The sequence below is a fragment of the Paraphaeosphaeria sporulosa genome (genome assembly GCF_001642045.1).
Source record: "Paraphaeosphaeria sporulosa strain AP3s5-JAC2a unplaced genomic scaffold CC84scaffold_7, whole genome shotgun sequence".
Taxonomy (NCBI): Eukaryota; Fungi; Ascomycota; class Dothideomycetes; order Pleosporales; family Didymosphaeriaceae; genus Paraphaeosphaeria; species Paraphaeosphaeria sporulosa.
This window is the reverse complement of record NW_017253366.1, coordinates 916873-932298: the sequence shown is the minus strand read 5'-3', so window position 1 is coordinate 932298 and position 15426 is coordinate 916873. Positions and strand designations below refer to the sequence as shown.

Genomic DNA, 15426 nt, shown 5'->3' with positions numbered 1-15426 from the left:
TGTAGCCACCGCGCAGCACACGAGAGAAAGCCCCGGCCCTCTTTGTTGGGCGCGCTCGTAAGATCACGAGACTGGTACCGTGGCTGTGGGGTCGTTAGGCTGAATCCAGCGCGGCCGAATCAGGATTAACGCACATTGCGGATCTTCCAATATGGCTTAGCGCCAGAACCGTGCATTCACAGCCTAGTCAGGGGCGTCGTATTTGGTCTAGGTATGGAATGTGCAGCAGGTTCACCGGTGAAGCAGGGGTGCCGCGTGCCAAGGTATGGGCGCATTGTGAGGATACGAGATGAGGGAGTGTATAAGTATAGGATGATACCTAGGTCTTGAAGCCCACTACTATTTGACGAGAAGTTTGTTCTGAGTGATTGTCTAAGAGCAATACCGAGCCAACGAACGGACCCGAAGATACATATTGAGCACGTTTACGCAGAGCTATCGTGGTACTGCTTCTCAACATAGACGTCATCTCTGGACGCATTTTCTTTGGGGCCTTTCGAGGTGGTATCAATTGCACCGACTTCGCAATCAGTTTCAAGCTTTTACACAACTACGAACAACTCACAACGAACTATCTGAACGCTTCGATTTGAAGTTGTGTCATCTACGAGGATCTAAAGACCACCAGCGACCCCTTCACGCACATTTCACTACTCAGACAAACTTGTCAAGATGGGCGTCTGGTACCATGTCGCGGAGCCGAACTCCTACCTCGTCATCACTGGCGCAGGTATCGAGAAGGTTACCATCAAGAAGAAGGTACGATCTACGGGCTACATCCCAAACGCTCACTGCTAATCCCATCATCAGGCATTCGTCCTCCCCTTCCAGAAGGTGTCAAAGATCAGCATCACGCCCTTCGACTTCTCCATGAACCTGACGGCTATGACTGTCGAGAAGCTCAAGTTCTCTCTCCCAGCGGTCTTCACCATCGGTCCCGAGGATTCCCTGGCGTCGCTAGAGAAATACGCTGTTCTACTAACTGGCGAGTCAGACGGCAGGCCAACTGCATCCGCGTCCCAAGGCGCGGTTGCTGTGGCCGCGGGCAGGAACCATGTCCAGGATATCGTGAAGGGCATTATTGAGGGTGAGACGAGGAGCATCGTCAGCACTATGACCATGGAAGAGCTGTTCCGCGAGCGCAAGGTTTTCAAAGACAAGGTCATCCAGCAAGTCCAATCTGAGCTCGATCAGTTCGGTCTCTGCATCTACAACGCCAACGTGAAGGAGTTGCAGGACACACCTGGCTCAGAATACTTTGCGTTCCTATCGCGGAAAGCGCACGAAGGCGCTCTCAACCAGGCCAAGGTCGATGTCGCCGATGCCCGCATGCGCGGTGAAGTAGGCGAGGCGGAGAAGCAGGGCAAGACCAAACAGGAAGTGGCCAAGATCCACGCAGCTACCGCCGTCCTCGAGACAGAGCGTAAAGCAGAAAAGGCCGCTGCCGACGCGAAGCTGACGAACAAGGAGATCAGCATCGGGAAAGACCTCAATCTCGCGCGCATCGAAGCCAAGCGCGATGCCGAGCGCCGCGACGCAGAGCTCAACACCGAAGTCGAGAAGAAGAAAGCTCTCATGGAACTCGAGCGTCTCCGCGCCACCACTGTCACGCAAGCTACCATCGCCAAGGAATCCTCCCAGCAAAAGGCCGACGCAGAGCTCTACAAGGAGCAAAAGCAGGCAGAAGGTAAAAAATACAGCGAGCAAGCCGACGCCGAAGCCGCCGCCTTCCGCCGCATCCAAGACGCAGAGTCCAACTTCCAAGCCAAAGAGCGCGAAGCCGAAGCCAACTTCCTCGTCTCCAAGCGTGAAGCCGAGGCCGCGTACTACCGGGTCGAGCGCGAGGCGCAGGCGCACCTCATCAAGCAGCAGCGCGAAGCCGAGGGGCTTTCCGCGATGGCCAAGGCGTACGGCGACATGGCGAGCGTGCTGGGCGGCCCCCAGGGCCTCATGCAGTACCTCATGCTGCAGAACAACACGTACGAGCGGCTCGCGAATGCGAATGCGCAGGCGATCCGCGGGCTGCAGCCGAAGATCAACGTGTGGAATACCGGGGCGCAAGGCGAGGGCGCGGCCGCGGATCCCACGGCGCCGATAAGGAATCTGTTTCAGAGCTTGCCGCCGCTGCTGAGCACGATACATGATCAGACGGGTATGCAGCCGCCGAGTTGGTTGGCGCAGATGCCGCAGGATCATGGGGTGAAGGGTCAGAGACTAGGCTTGAGGAATGGGAGTGAGGGCCCGGAGTAATTTGGTCTTGTGTTGATGATCGACGCGCTTGTGATCCGTCCCTCGTTTTTCCTTGTCCTGCATGTAGTGGATGGAGATACCCGGTGGGTCAGCTTTGTCTTTCGATCTTTTGCCGCATTGTCTGTTTAAAGTTGTCTAAGATGTGGGTTTGACTTTGCTTGTTGTACAGCAGATAGATTCACCTCAAGCACATCAACTGGAGATTGTGTAAAAGAAACCTAATTACGGTCGACAACAAAAATGTGAGAGGAATTTTTAAGATCTTACTGTAAATGTCTATGCTCACTTATTATATAACAAGTTTAGAATGTATAGTATAGTAACGTCCTGTTACGAGAGCAACGAGCAAGATGTCTGAGGCCCAGGTAGGCTAGATCAATATACTGCGTTCGGTATCTACGTGTAGGTACAAGACGTTGGATAAGGAGAAAAGGTCCTCTCCCCCTATCCAGCGTGGATCTATCTTCTCGCTTCGTCGCACGCCCTCGCCAAGGGTGGCTAGCGCCATGCTTTGACCAATTAGCTAGCAGACGGGCCACCCGTCTAATAATCTATTGGCTGGCTGCCAGCGCGCAACATCTCTAAGATATACTACTGCCAGCAGTATATCCATGCTTGTCAGGTAGCCTCTAAGGTTACCGTGACAATAGGAGTAAATCATGGTATTGCTAGGTATTGAATAAACTTATGACAAGCATATGAAGTACATAAGGAGACAAGCTGCCAAAGTACCCATCCCGAGGCTACTAAAGCTGTGCAATAATTGTTAGTGCTGTAATGGAAAGTGCTGTTAGCGTTCCGCTACGGCGGGTTTTCCGTCACGCAGGGATGGACGTTAACAAGTTTAGAATGTACAGTACAGTAAGTTACAAAATAATGAGCTACGTGCTTATATGCCCTGTCTCGTGTCAGCTGCTGTGGTTTGTAATGTGAAAGTTCAACTGATGAGCATGCTAGTAATCACACATACGCTAGCTCCCTGATAGCCAGCCTAGTAAAGCCCTTTTGTGAGTCGAATCTGTGATATTCAAAAATGTGGCTTAATCAAGATTGTTCTACAGACATGTTGTGTTGGAAGTAAATAAACAATCGTTACAGTATGAATGTGCTGGCAGCCTGCAAGTACGATTGCACGCAGGTACACTTCCCACACCGCAATGCAACTGCACCCACCTCACCACGTCAGCCCACTCAGAAACGTCAAAATCTCACAAAATGCCTGGTCACGTCACAACTAAATTCCCCTTTCTCTCGACCACCGGACAACGTTCATCACGCTCAACCGTTGCCGCCTAGTTCACAAGGCTACAGCGCGCGACCGGGCCCGGCGTATCTAATCATGGCCACAATATCCTGATCTATGCATAGCAAGGACAGATATTTCAATGCAAGCTTACGACGTGTGAAGTACACTAGGCTGCCGCGAAATGTAAGTATCACACCAAACACCATGCCTTCGACCCCTCTCCGCCATGACGCAATGGAACGCCCAGCGAAAAAGTGCCGCATTCGAATCTCTTCAAGCGTTTCGCAGTTCCCTGGGACGAAAAAGGCTGTTCAAGAGAGCTATGTAGAACTTGAGACGTAAGGCAACGACCGTTCGCATATGAAACTCGGGAACGAATCGCTGATCCGCGCAGCGCCTATCAAAGGGTTAAAATAGCTCAGTTAATGTCACTTACCCGTTCAAAAACCTAAAATCGAGACTGATGCCTTCACAGCGTCAAGTACCGCGAACTCGAGCACTTGGGCCAGAGGGCCATCGAGCTGGTCCCAGGCTTTGAACACGTAGCCGTCTCGACAAAGGTAGACGAGGCCAGAGCAGCGCTGAGAAGCGCAGACGCGTGAGTACACCCATGCCTGCACACGAGTACTTCTGAGACCGCATCAGGGCCTTCGAGGACGCCCTGCAGCACTATTGCGCCGTCTGGTGTGCCCGCATCGGCACGCTACTCCTCACCCTTCCAGTAGAACTCCGAGACTCTATTTCCAGAAGTCTTGTTCTCGTGCGGCACCCGCTCGACTCCGAAGACGTCTACAATAACATCGACCCCAGCCTAACCGACCAGCGCGACGCCATTACCACCATACCGCACTACTACGCCCTTCTCGGCCTTCCCACGAGCCAGGAGGTCGCGGCCGAGCTCCTCCGGGTATCCCACTTCGAACGAGCCATCTGGCTCGTCGTGCAGTGGTGGAGCGCTTCAACGGCCGCTTTGAAGGGGCCAGAGAACCTCACCGACGTGCGGCGGCGAATGACGAAAGGAGTCGCGCGGCTCCGGGCTTTTTTGGATCCAACGGTCCTGGCGGCGGCGAGGACGGCGCGAGCAAGGGACTCGAGCATTCGGGTAGTTGCGCGCGTGCATTCGCATGACGTGCAGTTCTTGCTGGACGCTCTCGCGCCTGTTGCGCTTCTGATGAGGGACAGTTGCGTCAAGGCTGTTGCCTCGCTCTATGTGGGTGCTGCGGAGGTCGAGCCCACTGTCTTCATGCTTGATGAGGAGGCTGGGAGGCTTGTAAAGGCCCGCGATGATAGGTCGAGTGTGTAGGAACCGAGAGGAAAAGCTCGCACAATGGAGAGGGCCGGGACGAATGCTGAATTATCCCTGGGCGAAGGATGATTGATTGCTGAGTTGCACGAGGGTATCTCGGCGAGCAGCAAGAAATGAATGTTTGCCGTCTGTACGATAGTTCTGAGGATAATGGAACACAGTGGCCAACATTGAAAATGAGAGTCCTTGAGGCGGACGCTACTTGTGAACGTCCGCGCTGACTCATACTATTATCGTTTGTAAAGTTATCGTGATTCCCGAAAGTCGAACCAGGATGGTCTAGTCCCAGCCCGGACCTTGCATTGCGGTACACACGTGCATCTTACCAGCCATGAGAATTTCTTCTCCACTGCTTCGAAACAGATTCGATCGTGCGCTGCAAGATTCGCTTGATGAACCAGCTAGTTGCATGTACGAAAAATGTTGGTAGTGCAGACGAATTGAGAAATCAATGTTTCGCGTCGTATGTGTGACGTATTGGTTGGGGTTGGTATCGTATCTTACAACAGTCCGGCTCTCGCCTAGTTTACCCTACATATACAGTGTTATACAGGCCTTCTACGCGCCTCTTCCTCGTCGGTGGTGAGTCTCCCCTCTCCTTCCCCACCCGGCACCGCAGCCTCGACACCCTCCACCACAGGCGCTTCAACCGGCGCCTCGACCTCATCCCGCATAAACCCCTCAACATCCGCATGCATCCCAATCTCCATCTCAGGCGCCGGCGTTCCCAGCTCCTCAAACGGCACGTCCCCCTCCACAAGCGGGATATCCTCGTTCGCGCCGCCTCCCAGGTGTCCGCCGCCCAACTTCATCCGCGCAGGCCCAACAAAAACCTCGTCCTCATCCTTGCGCCTCCTCTCTAGCCCGCCTGGCCGGCCCGGCGTGAACTTCCGCAACAACTGCCCCTTGTCCTTCTTCTCCTCGGTAAAGTCGCCGAGGCGCCGCGCAATCGCCGCCCGCCACGCGCGCAGTTTCTCCGCACCCTCCTGGTACAGCTCGAGCCGGACGACGGCCTGCAGACTGCGTCCGTAGTGCCCCTTGTCAGCGCCCGCGTGCGTCGCGAGGATCTCGTCGACGAAGGCGAGCACGCTGAAGTCGTACTCGATGCCGCCATTGTCCATGTCCTGGAGCAGCGCGCAGATCTGGGGGTAGTTGTTGTCGCGGCGGAAGGCGGCGCGAATGAGGGCCTTGTAGAGGCCTGTGCTGGCGCCCAGTGCGTACGAGGAGCGGCCGAGGTCTTTGACGGTGGGCAGGATGTTGAACATGAGCGGGGACGCGGGGAAGTTTTTGCGGAGGGTGTTGGCGGCGGCGATGAGGTGGGAGGAGTAGTTTGGGTAGACGATGGTGGGGTCTGTGGGGGAGGGGTCGCCTTTGTGGCCGGAGACGGAGGGCTTTGAGAGGGACTTGAGTTTGGACTTGGAGTTGGTCTTGGACTTGGGGCTGAACATGCCGGGGCCGTTTTCGAGGTCCATGCCGCGGATTACGGAGAGGACCTCTTTCTCGAGGACGGCCCAGAGGGCTTGGTCGGTGGGCGCGGCTTCGAAGAGGGCTTTGATCCGTTCCTTCTCTGAGGATCGCAATGCCTTGACGCGCTTTTGCTTCTCCACGGCTTCCTCCTTCTTCCGCCTCTTCTCTTGCTCTGCCGGTTCTGCAAGGAGCTCCTTGGCAAGGGACTCCAGATCAGTAGACGGCCCCTGTCTCCGCGCCCGTGCCGGTGTGAATGAACGCGTCGGCTTGTCCGTTTTGCCCGAGAGCACCGCATCGAAGAGGTCGTCTAACGACGCGGAAGACTTGTCCGTGCTGTTATCGTCATCATCCTCGTAGTACTCGTCGGCTATTTGATCCAATTCATGCTCGTTGAGCTTCTGCTCCTCTGCCCTTTTGGTGTTCTTGTAGAGCTTCTCGAAGGCGGCGCGCTCGGAGCCCGTGATCGTGGTCCTGCGGTTCACACTCGCCTCATCCACCGTCGGCGGGAGCTCCTCGCCTTCAAAGGGGACGTCATGTGGCCGGTTCGGACGCGATGAATCGGAAGCGTGGCGGCGCGAGATGGGATTGCGTTGTTGGATAGTCGCCGTCTGGTACAGGAACGGCGCGAGCGTCTTAGATGAGGAAGTGCGAGAGCGCGACAATGCCCGGAAGCTGCACAGGCATACAGACATTGGCGAGCACGCCGCAGGGAAGCCCCAGAGGATACAATGCGGTGCGTCGAGGCGACAGAGTAGGGAGGCAAGCTTTCGGGAGACGAGACGACGCGAAGAAAAAGTTCCAGGGATGCGGCGAGCCGCGCGTTAGCGTCCGCCCTACCTGCTCGTCTATCGCGCCCATGACAACCAATGACCAGCAGGCTCAAACCTCTTTAACTGGCAATCCTGCAAGCCATCGAAACTCGAGCCGCGGGATCTCAAGTTACACAAGACTGCTTAGATCTGAGCCTCGTTTACCACACTATGCCAGGTTGGTCATTCGCCGGCGCACCACGTGCACAGACATTTCATCATTCTGTATGAATTGTATCCCCCCATTTATTGCTAGTCTCTTGCGCCACGTTAGGTTCCGTCAAGCACGACGTCGAGCTACGCGGATGCGTACAACTCTCTCAAGACACGCCTGATTGACTTTCCACCTCAATGTTCGTCATCAACAGGCGCCTGCATCCATCAAAGCTGTCTAACACTTGCATCCTCGCGATCCCGATTCCGTCGAACTTCCACATCCCGACTCCAATTCCATGTACCCTCTCACAAGGTATACACAAACTCCGGATTCTCCTTATCCGTCAGATCCAACCACTCCTGGTTCTCCAACTTCACATATCCTTCGGCAGCGCGAATCTTCTCCTTCTTCTTGTTCTGCCACACGCAGTAGACATGGATGAAAGCCATGATAACCAGGCAGAGCGCGTAGCACACGATGATGGTGATCTCCGCGGGTACATAACGGGGTGCGTCCTTGGCGCGGAAGGTTTGCGGGCCTGGCGCTACGTTAGTCGAGTTCGATGCCAGCAGCAGAGATGATAAGCATGGGAAGAGGATCTTACCGATGATGTTGCCCGTGCAGTATCCGATCAGGAACATCGCAGCCACAGTGGTCTTCTTGGTGTATCCGGCGACATTGCTGGAGATGAGACTGAGAATGGCGACGAAGGGGGTGGGACTCGCTTGCGTGAGATAGTAGCCCGCGAGACGGCCGCTGTTGTTCGAGAGAGGGAGCGCGACGATGAGGATCATGCCGAGCAGGGCGAGACACATGCCGGACATGGAGACGAGGATGCGGTAACCGAGTCTAGGGGATGTCAGTCCAACAAGTTTCTAGAAGAGGGGCACGTTAAAGGACATACTTGTCGCCCAGCCAGCCGCAGGAAATCAGCGCAACAATCTCGACAGCCCCGCCGGGGGTTCCGTAGAGCAAGGACTCTTCCGGTGTGTATCCAAAACCTACGATCAACTGGCTGAAGAAGTTCGACAGCCCGCCATTCGGAATGTCGGCGACTAGCGCATACCAGAAGAAGGCCCAAGCCATCGGGTCGAGGAGAGCCTCCTTAAGCTGGTACAACTTGAAGTGCTTGTTTCCTACACCTTGTCCGTTCATTCTGATGCGTTCAATCGCCAAGATTCGATCTTCCTTGCTGAGCCAGCGGCAATTAAGCTGATTATCCGGAACAATCCAGAGAAAAAGAATGCCGATAGCGGTCGTGAGCAGGCCTGTCACGAGGAATATGAGTTTCCAGGGCTCGATGAGTGTGCCATGCTTACGAGCACCGACTGCAATACCGTACGCGACGACGCCGCCGAAGATCTGGGCAAAGCCATTGAAGCTGAACCAGATGCCAGTTCGGAAACCTTGCTCTTTCTTGGTGTACCATTGCGACGTGAAAAGTGCGAAGCCTGGCGTTACGGCAGCTTCGAATACACCCAGGAAAAACCGGATTGCTATGGCACCGGAATAGTTCTCTACTGCGGCAAAGCAGGACAGTACGATACCCCACATGATGATGTTGAACGCGGCTGGTGATATTAGTACACACGCCGTGGTACAGCTTGAGCTTGACATGACTCACAATATTTTCCTAACGGGAGGCGTTGCAGCAGACGGCTCGTCGGGTACTCCCACGCCAGGTAACCAAAGTAAAACAAGCTGGACAGCCACGAGTACTGCGACCCGGTAATGCCAATCCCGCTTTTGAGTTTGTCGTCCGAAGGCGGCAGCTTCAGACCCATAATGGATGCATAGCTGAGCGTTGTTTTGTCGAGGTAGTTCAAACCATAGACGATACATAAGATTGGCATCAGATGCCGATCGATTTTCCTCAGCAACCTCTTATTCGTCTCCGGACTAAGTTCGATGGTCTGCCCGTCATACCCCTCGAACGCCTTCATCGCCGCATCCGCATCGTGCGAATGCTTGAGAATCTGATCATCGACGTGCTTTACCATATCGGGTGGCGGCGCATCGACCACCGGTCCCTTCTCCTCATATGGCGGACTCGTGATTTCTTTGCCCGAAGCCATAGCTGTCGTCAATATACCTGCGACAGGTGCTTGCGTCGCGTGACAATGCTGTCTAGGGGTTGGGTGAGAGGTAGCAGGTACGGTCCGGGTGGGAGGTTGCAGCTCGAGGGTCACAGATGACATCAATGGGAGGCGCCTATCACCGCTCATTCGCGAAGCTTAAGCGGGTGATGGTGGCGCTTCCTCACGCCATTGCTGCCGAAACAGGTGCTAGAATGGAGATAACGTCGCACAGGGTCTCAAGTACACTGAAGCTCTTGGTTTCCCCCACCTTTTACTCGTCGCGTGCGATTCGTCGATCCGTCGGTATCCCCTCTTGAGCATTTCGCAGCGATAAGCCGGCGTACCCCTGTGATGCATCTTGAGGTATCACGGGGCGAGTTCTACCAGGCGAAGATAAAGTATTCCCTGTCACCACAGACGGGGCATGTAACGTTCGGCGCAATATCTGTGACCGATCAGTGGATGGGGTCGTGAGCGGAAGCGGCGATCGCATGGGGCATGCCTAGCCAGAAGAGGAAGGCGTATACAAGAGCTGCACAGTCGAGCAGCGGACCGATGCAGTTATGCAGCACCGAGATGCTTGAAGGAATGCGCCGATTGACCGCGGAGAGAGGTAATCGGGTACGTGACGCGAGGGTGTTCCCGTGCTTGAGTGATAGCGTTGGTCGTCGTCCCTGCCAATGTTCGATCATGACGCGCGGGTGACCGGGTTAGCGCACAGGTTAAATTTTAAGCTTAAGTCCAGGGAATGCTTCATGAACGTTGTTTGTACTGCTCGTGTATTATACGATAGCTACGATATTGTGTAGGAAATTTATCGAACGCGACATCCATTCTGATGTGCATGCGTTTGTGAACAGACCCTTCGGCCGTATAAACACCCTGAACTCCGCAGCCTGGTAGGCTGTTCCATTTCCGTAAACAGGCCAGTCTTTTGGCATGCAAGTAACGCCGCTCAAATGCTCGTGATGATGCGATAAAAAGTCCGCACCATATTTTCGTACGTACAGGAAACACAGCCATGTCTCCCGTGAAGAATGTGAATGTTATCGGAAGAAAGAAAGGGTTGCAAGAGAAAATGGAATCATGTCCGGACGAACATGTTCCTGTTGAGCTTGTCGAGCGCGCGTGAGTCGGTCGCGGTGCTCATGCTTGCCAGCCTGTCCGGAGGAAGTTCCCTGATTGGGGGCTGAGTTCCGTTAGGGCTTCGGCTACCTGACCGGCTGTTGTTCTGGTTGTCGCCGCTCTGCTCGTGGTTGTTGAGGATCGATCCGATCTTCGGAATTGTCCGTGCTGGGGATGGCTCGTTCGCGGCGCTGTTCGGCTCTGGCGGCGCCAAAGATCCTTGGGACTGGGGCTCGGAAGGTTGCGGCGTCGGAGGCCGGTGGGCTGATGTGGGAGTGGTGCTGTTGATGGCCGGTAGCTGCGGTCCTTGCTCGGGGATCGGAGCAGCGGGAGGAGCAGGAGGGATAGGGCCAGTCGGCCTTTGCACCAGCTCAGGTCTCTGAAGAGGGTGCGGTGGGGGTTGCTGGATATACTGCGGGTGATGGCCGGGGTGTGGCGCCATCGCGACATGTCCCGGCGGCGGGTGAGGAATACCAGGGTGAGCCATTTGTGGTGGAGGTCGGTCAAAGACATGGCCGGGTTGCGGAGGATATCCTGGGGGTGCGTAAATGAGCGGAGCATACTGAAAGTATGGGTAATGGGGCTGCCCGTAGTAAGCGTGCTGATACGGCGGCGTGCCGCTGGGAGGCGTAGGCGGGTGGTAGACAGGCACGTATACGGGTTGTTGCGGGGGCCCTGGTCGTGAATAGGGTGACGTCGGCATCTGGTGCGGTGACTGCGCGTACGGAGATCCAGGCAACGGGCCGCGCGTCACGGCCGCAACGGGCTGGGTCTCATTGACGGTGGATTCCGGATACATGTTCTTAGGAGGGCGGATGTGCCGGAGCGAGCTGTCGGTGGACGGCTGTTGAAGAGGCATCGAGTTTGATCGCGAGTAGTAGCTGATGAGGTGGAGGTGTTGTCCGCTGGAGGTGGTGATGCTGAATGATTGTTTCATGAGACCGTCTGGCTTGTAGCGATAGCCGTCCGGACCCTCGCCTTCAGAATCGCCAGTTGCTGAGCCATCGGGTGACTTCCCGCTTGCACGCTTCGGTGCCGGCTGGTTCAGGTTGCTGCCACCTCTTTTGCCCTCCATCTCCCGGTAGGTCAGGAAGCTGCCTGACACGCGACTCGCGCTCCACGACTTGCCATCGGTCCACCGCCGCATGCCTGCTTCCCTCTCATCCCAGACGAACACGGAGCCAGACTTGATCTGCTGGCGCTCCTTCTCAGAGAGGCGTCGCTGTACGCGCGGGAGCAACCCTATGCGGCAGGCCTCGAAGAGCAGGATTGCATCGTTGGGCGTGCGGACGTGGCCGTGGTATGTTTCCATTGTGAGTGATTTGAGTTGAGACAGGACGGTTGAACAATTGGTGCGCTCTGAGAGCACTGGATGGGAGACTGCAGCGAGTCTATGATTTCATGTCACCTGCGCGCTGTTAGAATTTAGGGCCTGGCCAATTGAGGCAATCGCGATGTGCACAGAAATGGGGGCGGTGACGGACCACAGTATTGGGCATTGCGTGTTGAGTGAGCCGAGGCCCGGAAAAACTTACCTGTGGGCAGAGGGTCGCGGGCAGAATGCAAGCTCGGCAGGGCGACAGCAGGTGTGTGCAGCTCTGGAGGAGAGCTGTTTGTGGAGCGGTCGATGTTGGCGTGAAACGTGACGGCGGGTGGAAGGTCTGAATACGGCGAGTGGAGCAGAGTTCCAGTGTGGGCGGGGAGCGAGGACGGACGGGCAGGCAGAAAGAGCAGAAGGCCGGCTATTGCGTGCGACGCCGTGTACAAGTAGTCGTGCCAGGTCCAGGAATGCTTTGGCTCTCGGCACACGCCTGGGGACTTGATCGCCCGCCCAGGCCGCTGGTGTGGCGCCGATAGTGAGATAAGGCCCGCCAAGCAGACAAGCTTTATTTTAAACGCCGTTGGCTTCGACAGGACCTGCGATCCATGGGGCCATGGGCATGGGCCCTGGCGACCGCCCGCTTGCAGCCCACGCCGCGTGTGATGGCAGCGAGCACGCCTCGACCGTCCGTCTGTGCCGGAGAAACTCGCACGCTTCTCCAGGCGGCGGCGTAGCTTCGTTGCTTTTCAGCGCCGAATGCCCAGTCGCGCAGCATCCCAACCCGGGCGCCCAGCTGCGCGCCCAGCCTGCGCGACGGCAACGTCTGTCCGCTCGAACAACGCCAACCATGCTAATCCCAATCTTTAACCACGACAAGCCTTCGCCCCTTGGCTACAGTAGTCCGCTCCCAGCCTGACAATGTGCCCAGCCCTGGCGGTCCGCGGATGACATCGCCGCCTGCCAACCGTGTCCTCAGATCTCCGTTTTGCGCAACACCCCAGCATTGGCGCCCACCGGCCCAGCTCCACTCAGTCCACTCAGTGTCCACGCTCTGCGAAACACTCCGTCGCCTGTCGCTGCCTCACGATCCGGGTGGTAAGCTTGGCTCCAAGCAACGCCCAAGCCAGCTCCGCCCACGCTGCCAACTCCTGTGGGTCGGACTGAGCAGAAGGTGCTTTTCCCGGCGCGCTTACAAGACTGACTGCGCTCAGCGCCCTGCCCTGTCCAGACGAGCCCAGGCAAGCCCACCTGACGCCCGGCTGCCTGCTGCGTTACCAACGCCGGCTCGCACGAGAGGCGTACAGAGCCATTCACTCGCTGGCGGCGTCTCCAGCACTCCTGCGCTTTTGGGGACTGGTGTCCGCCCGACTCCACACCGAACGTAATCACTCTCGCATTCCCACAGCTGCTAGCGGCTCGGCGCTGGCCTTGGTGCATATTGCAGTTTAAGCTTACCTCTGTGCCCGCTACGGCCTGCCTGGTCTCAAATCGCCCACAATCCCGGGTCCGATGCCTTTTCCTCTTCCAGAACGCAACCTGTCATCCTCGCAAGTGAGCTCTCGCAAACAGTGACACTGCATGTCTACGCCCGTCCTGACCGCCGCAGCTGGTTGCCAATAGTCTGCTTCCTTGATTGTTCCGCTTGGTGCCGGCTGTCGCGGGCACCGTGTATCCACTACGCGGCGGGCCCAGCCTGGGGTTGTCTTGGACGACCCAGGCAGCGCCATCAGGAGACTCCTCCCAAGCTTGGGACACTGGCGTCTCAGCTTGCCACAGCGAGACAAAGGCCCGAGCCCAGGTGTATTGGCCCAGCCCACACAAGCAAGCCAAGCAGCAAACGCCCTTGTTTCGACAAGTGGCCAAGCCTTGCGGATCGGAGTGCGGAGCATGCCCGCGGCCGCGTCAGCGAACCAACACAGCTAATCTGCCGTACGAGGATCCCTTCTCGCACGTCGGTCGTTGAAACTCAACGGCGCACATTGCGCTCGCTGTCCGTCGGCATCACGTCGAAGAGCGTCCTTTGTTACGCCAACATGTCCAGAGCAACTCAGCCCGTCGCCAATATGGAGGCGTGCAGATGTCATACGATGCGAATACGGCTTGGCTAGCTGATCAGCCGGCTTCGCTTGCAGGGCTCCAAATAAGGTTAAAGACAGTTAAGCATAAATCGCTGACCCGCTGTCCCGCTTTCGGCCACACGGCGACTCCGCAGCAAGCCACGCACCTGGACAAGCAATTCTTCTCGAGCCGGCCAATTTTCACGAGCGAGTACGAGCTGCGTTGGCGGATCGTCTTCCTATGCTTAGTAACAGCTCGTAATCTCTCCTCCACGCTTGCAATCCGTGTCAGTTGGCGCAAATGTCACCATTCGCTCCGAGATATTGTATGGAACACGGTAGCCGGATACGATGTTGGCAAGCCACGCCGCGACCCTACTTCGCATCCCAAGCTTATCGCGCGAGCGCAGCAAAGGGCTAGGCGCTCTAGAATCCGCCTCCGCTATCGTGGCTTCCACCACGGGAGAACGGCAGCATCGCATGAGCAGGTAAGGCCAGCCAAGCAACTGGTTTCTTAGGACGAGCCAATCTTGCGCTGCCCAGAACTTACAGGATGCGCAACCATCTGACCCCTAATTACCTCTTCTATCCGCGGCAACTCTAGCATATGACATAAATGAATCGGTGCGTAATATTTTTGAAAACCTGGGAAGGCACCCGTGGGCGGCAATGCGGCCCAGATTGATTGTCCTCGCTACCGTACTTGAGCGCTAGCAAAAGCTTCTTCGTATTGCAGGTTATCGGTATGCAGGCACTCTACAAGCGCCAAGAGAGCACGAAATGGCCTCACATCAGCATGCCCACTCAATTACGTTTGCGGAACGGATTTGCGAGTTTGTCCTCCAGGCGATCTTTGCATGGTACCTTGTGCACCGAATTTTGCTTCGCCCCATCGCTGCGTTCAGTAGCATTCTGGCCCCTTGGACCCGGGAGGACCGAGCAAGTAAGCAAATTTAGATCGGAAACTTAATCGTTCGTAAGGAGAAACGAGCTCGCAAGTCGGTTCGAACACTCTGCATCGCACAGTCAGGCACCGAAAATAGCGTCTCCGCGCACTTCGTTGTGTCGTTCAACCTTACCCGCAAGCAACACTGGAAACGGCGTCGTCACGTTTCTAGATACGAAATCTTTATTCTCTGGGAGATGCTTCTTCCACCCCATGAAGTCTCTGTCGGACCCCAGTCTCGCCATTACACGATTCTCTTGGAAGCGCGAGGACCAGGCCCCCAATACGGCAGGTCTCACTCAGTATATTATTCCAAGAACTCCGCCGTATGTACACCCAAGATGATGTTGCAACGGTGCTGCATGCGTTGCCGTGATGCCAGTCTACTGGTACACTGCTCGCGCGCGCTCGCGCTACGTTGCGCTTTACGGACTCGCTACTGTGCCTGGAAGGAGATCGCGCCTCGGTTCACTCCTTGCACGGCTTTCGTTCGCAGATCCGTCATCCGCACGAGAGGGCGAAAGGCGCGTGCAGCCTACTGAACTGTGTGGTTGGTCGTGCGCAATATGCTGCACTGCTTCATGGAGGAACAACAGCCAGGCGACGCGAGAAGGCGAAGTAGGGTGTATTTCGGACTTGCTGTGCCTTCATCGCTCAACAACGA

At 56.3% G+C, this 15426-nt stretch overlaps 7 protein-coding genes across 7 annotated transcripts; 3 read left to right on the top strand and 4 right to left on the bottom strand.

The window, feature by feature from the left end:
* The first annotated feature begins 577 nt into the window (after positions 1–577).
* CC84DRAFT_865154 (uncharacterized protein) lies at positions 578–2512 on the top strand. The gene is made up of 2 exons (XM_018187697.1): positions 578–759; positions 811–2512. Exons 1-2 carry the CDS (start codon positions 673–675, stop codon positions 2248–2250), a joined length of 1527 nt encoding a protein of 508 aa, XP_018034095.1. The 5' UTR covers positions 578–672; the 3' UTR covers positions 2251–2512.
* Positions 2513–3550: 1038 nt separating this feature from the next.
* On the top strand, positions 3551–4954 carry CC84DRAFT_1207026 (uncharacterized protein). The gene is made up of 4 exons (XM_018182072.1): positions 3551–3834; positions 3891–3923; positions 3972–4094; positions 4142–4954. Exons 1-4 carry the CDS (start codon positions 3611–3613, stop codon positions 4797–4799), a joined length of 1038 nt encoding a protein of 345 aa, XP_018034094.1. The 5' UTR covers positions 3551–3610; the 3' UTR covers positions 4800–4954.
* Positions 4955–5260: 306 nt separating this feature from the next.
* CC84DRAFT_1149346 (uncharacterized protein) lies at positions 5261–7254 on the bottom strand. Its single transcript, XM_018176669.1, has one exon. It carries the CDS (start codon positions 6959–6961, stop codon positions 5348–5350), a length of 1614 nt encoding a protein of 537 aa, XP_018034093.1. The 5' UTR covers positions 6962–7254; the 3' UTR covers positions 5261–5347.
* Positions 7255–7540: 286 nt separating this feature from the next.
* Positions 7541–9235, bottom strand: CC84DRAFT_1096371 (membrane transporter; the record flags this gene model as incomplete). Its single annotated transcript, XM_018174662.1, has 4 exons — positions 7541–7773; positions 7840–8084; positions 8140–8806; positions 8860–9235. The coding sequence occupies 4 exons, from the start codon at positions 9233–9235 to the stop codon at positions 7541–7543; spliced, it is 1521 nt and encodes a 506-aa protein (XP_018034092.1).
* Positions 9236–10201: 966 nt separating this feature from the next.
* On the bottom strand, positions 10202–12124 carry CC84DRAFT_864889 (uncharacterized protein). The gene is made up of 2 exons (XM_018187695.1): positions 11974–12124; positions 10202–11846 (listed from the first exon to the last, which is right to left on the bottom strand). The coding sequence occupies exon 2, from the start codon at positions 11748–11750 to the stop codon at positions 10398–10400; it is 1353 nt and encodes a 450-aa protein (XP_018034091.1). The 5' UTR covers positions 11751–11846; positions 11974–12124; the 3' UTR covers positions 10202–10397.
* A 1117-nt stretch (positions 12125–13241) lies between these two features.
* CC84DRAFT_1165911 (uncharacterized protein) lies at positions 13242–13963 on the bottom strand (the record flags this gene model as incomplete). Its single annotated transcript, XM_018178827.1, has 2 exons — positions 13366–13963; positions 13242–13310 (listed from the first exon to the last, which is right to left on the bottom strand). Exons 1-2 carry the CDS (start codon positions 13646–13648, stop codon positions 13243–13245), a joined length of 351 nt encoding a protein of 116 aa, XP_018034090.1. The 5' UTR covers positions 13649–13963.
* Positions 13743–14613, top strand: CC84DRAFT_865052 (uncharacterized protein). Its single transcript, XM_018187696.1, has one exon. It carries the CDS (start codon positions 13837–13839, stop codon positions 14332–14334), a length of 498 nt encoding a protein of 165 aa, XP_018034089.1. The 5' UTR covers positions 13743–13836; the 3' UTR covers positions 14335–14613.
* The last annotated feature ends 813 nt before the right edge of the window (positions 14614–15426 follow it).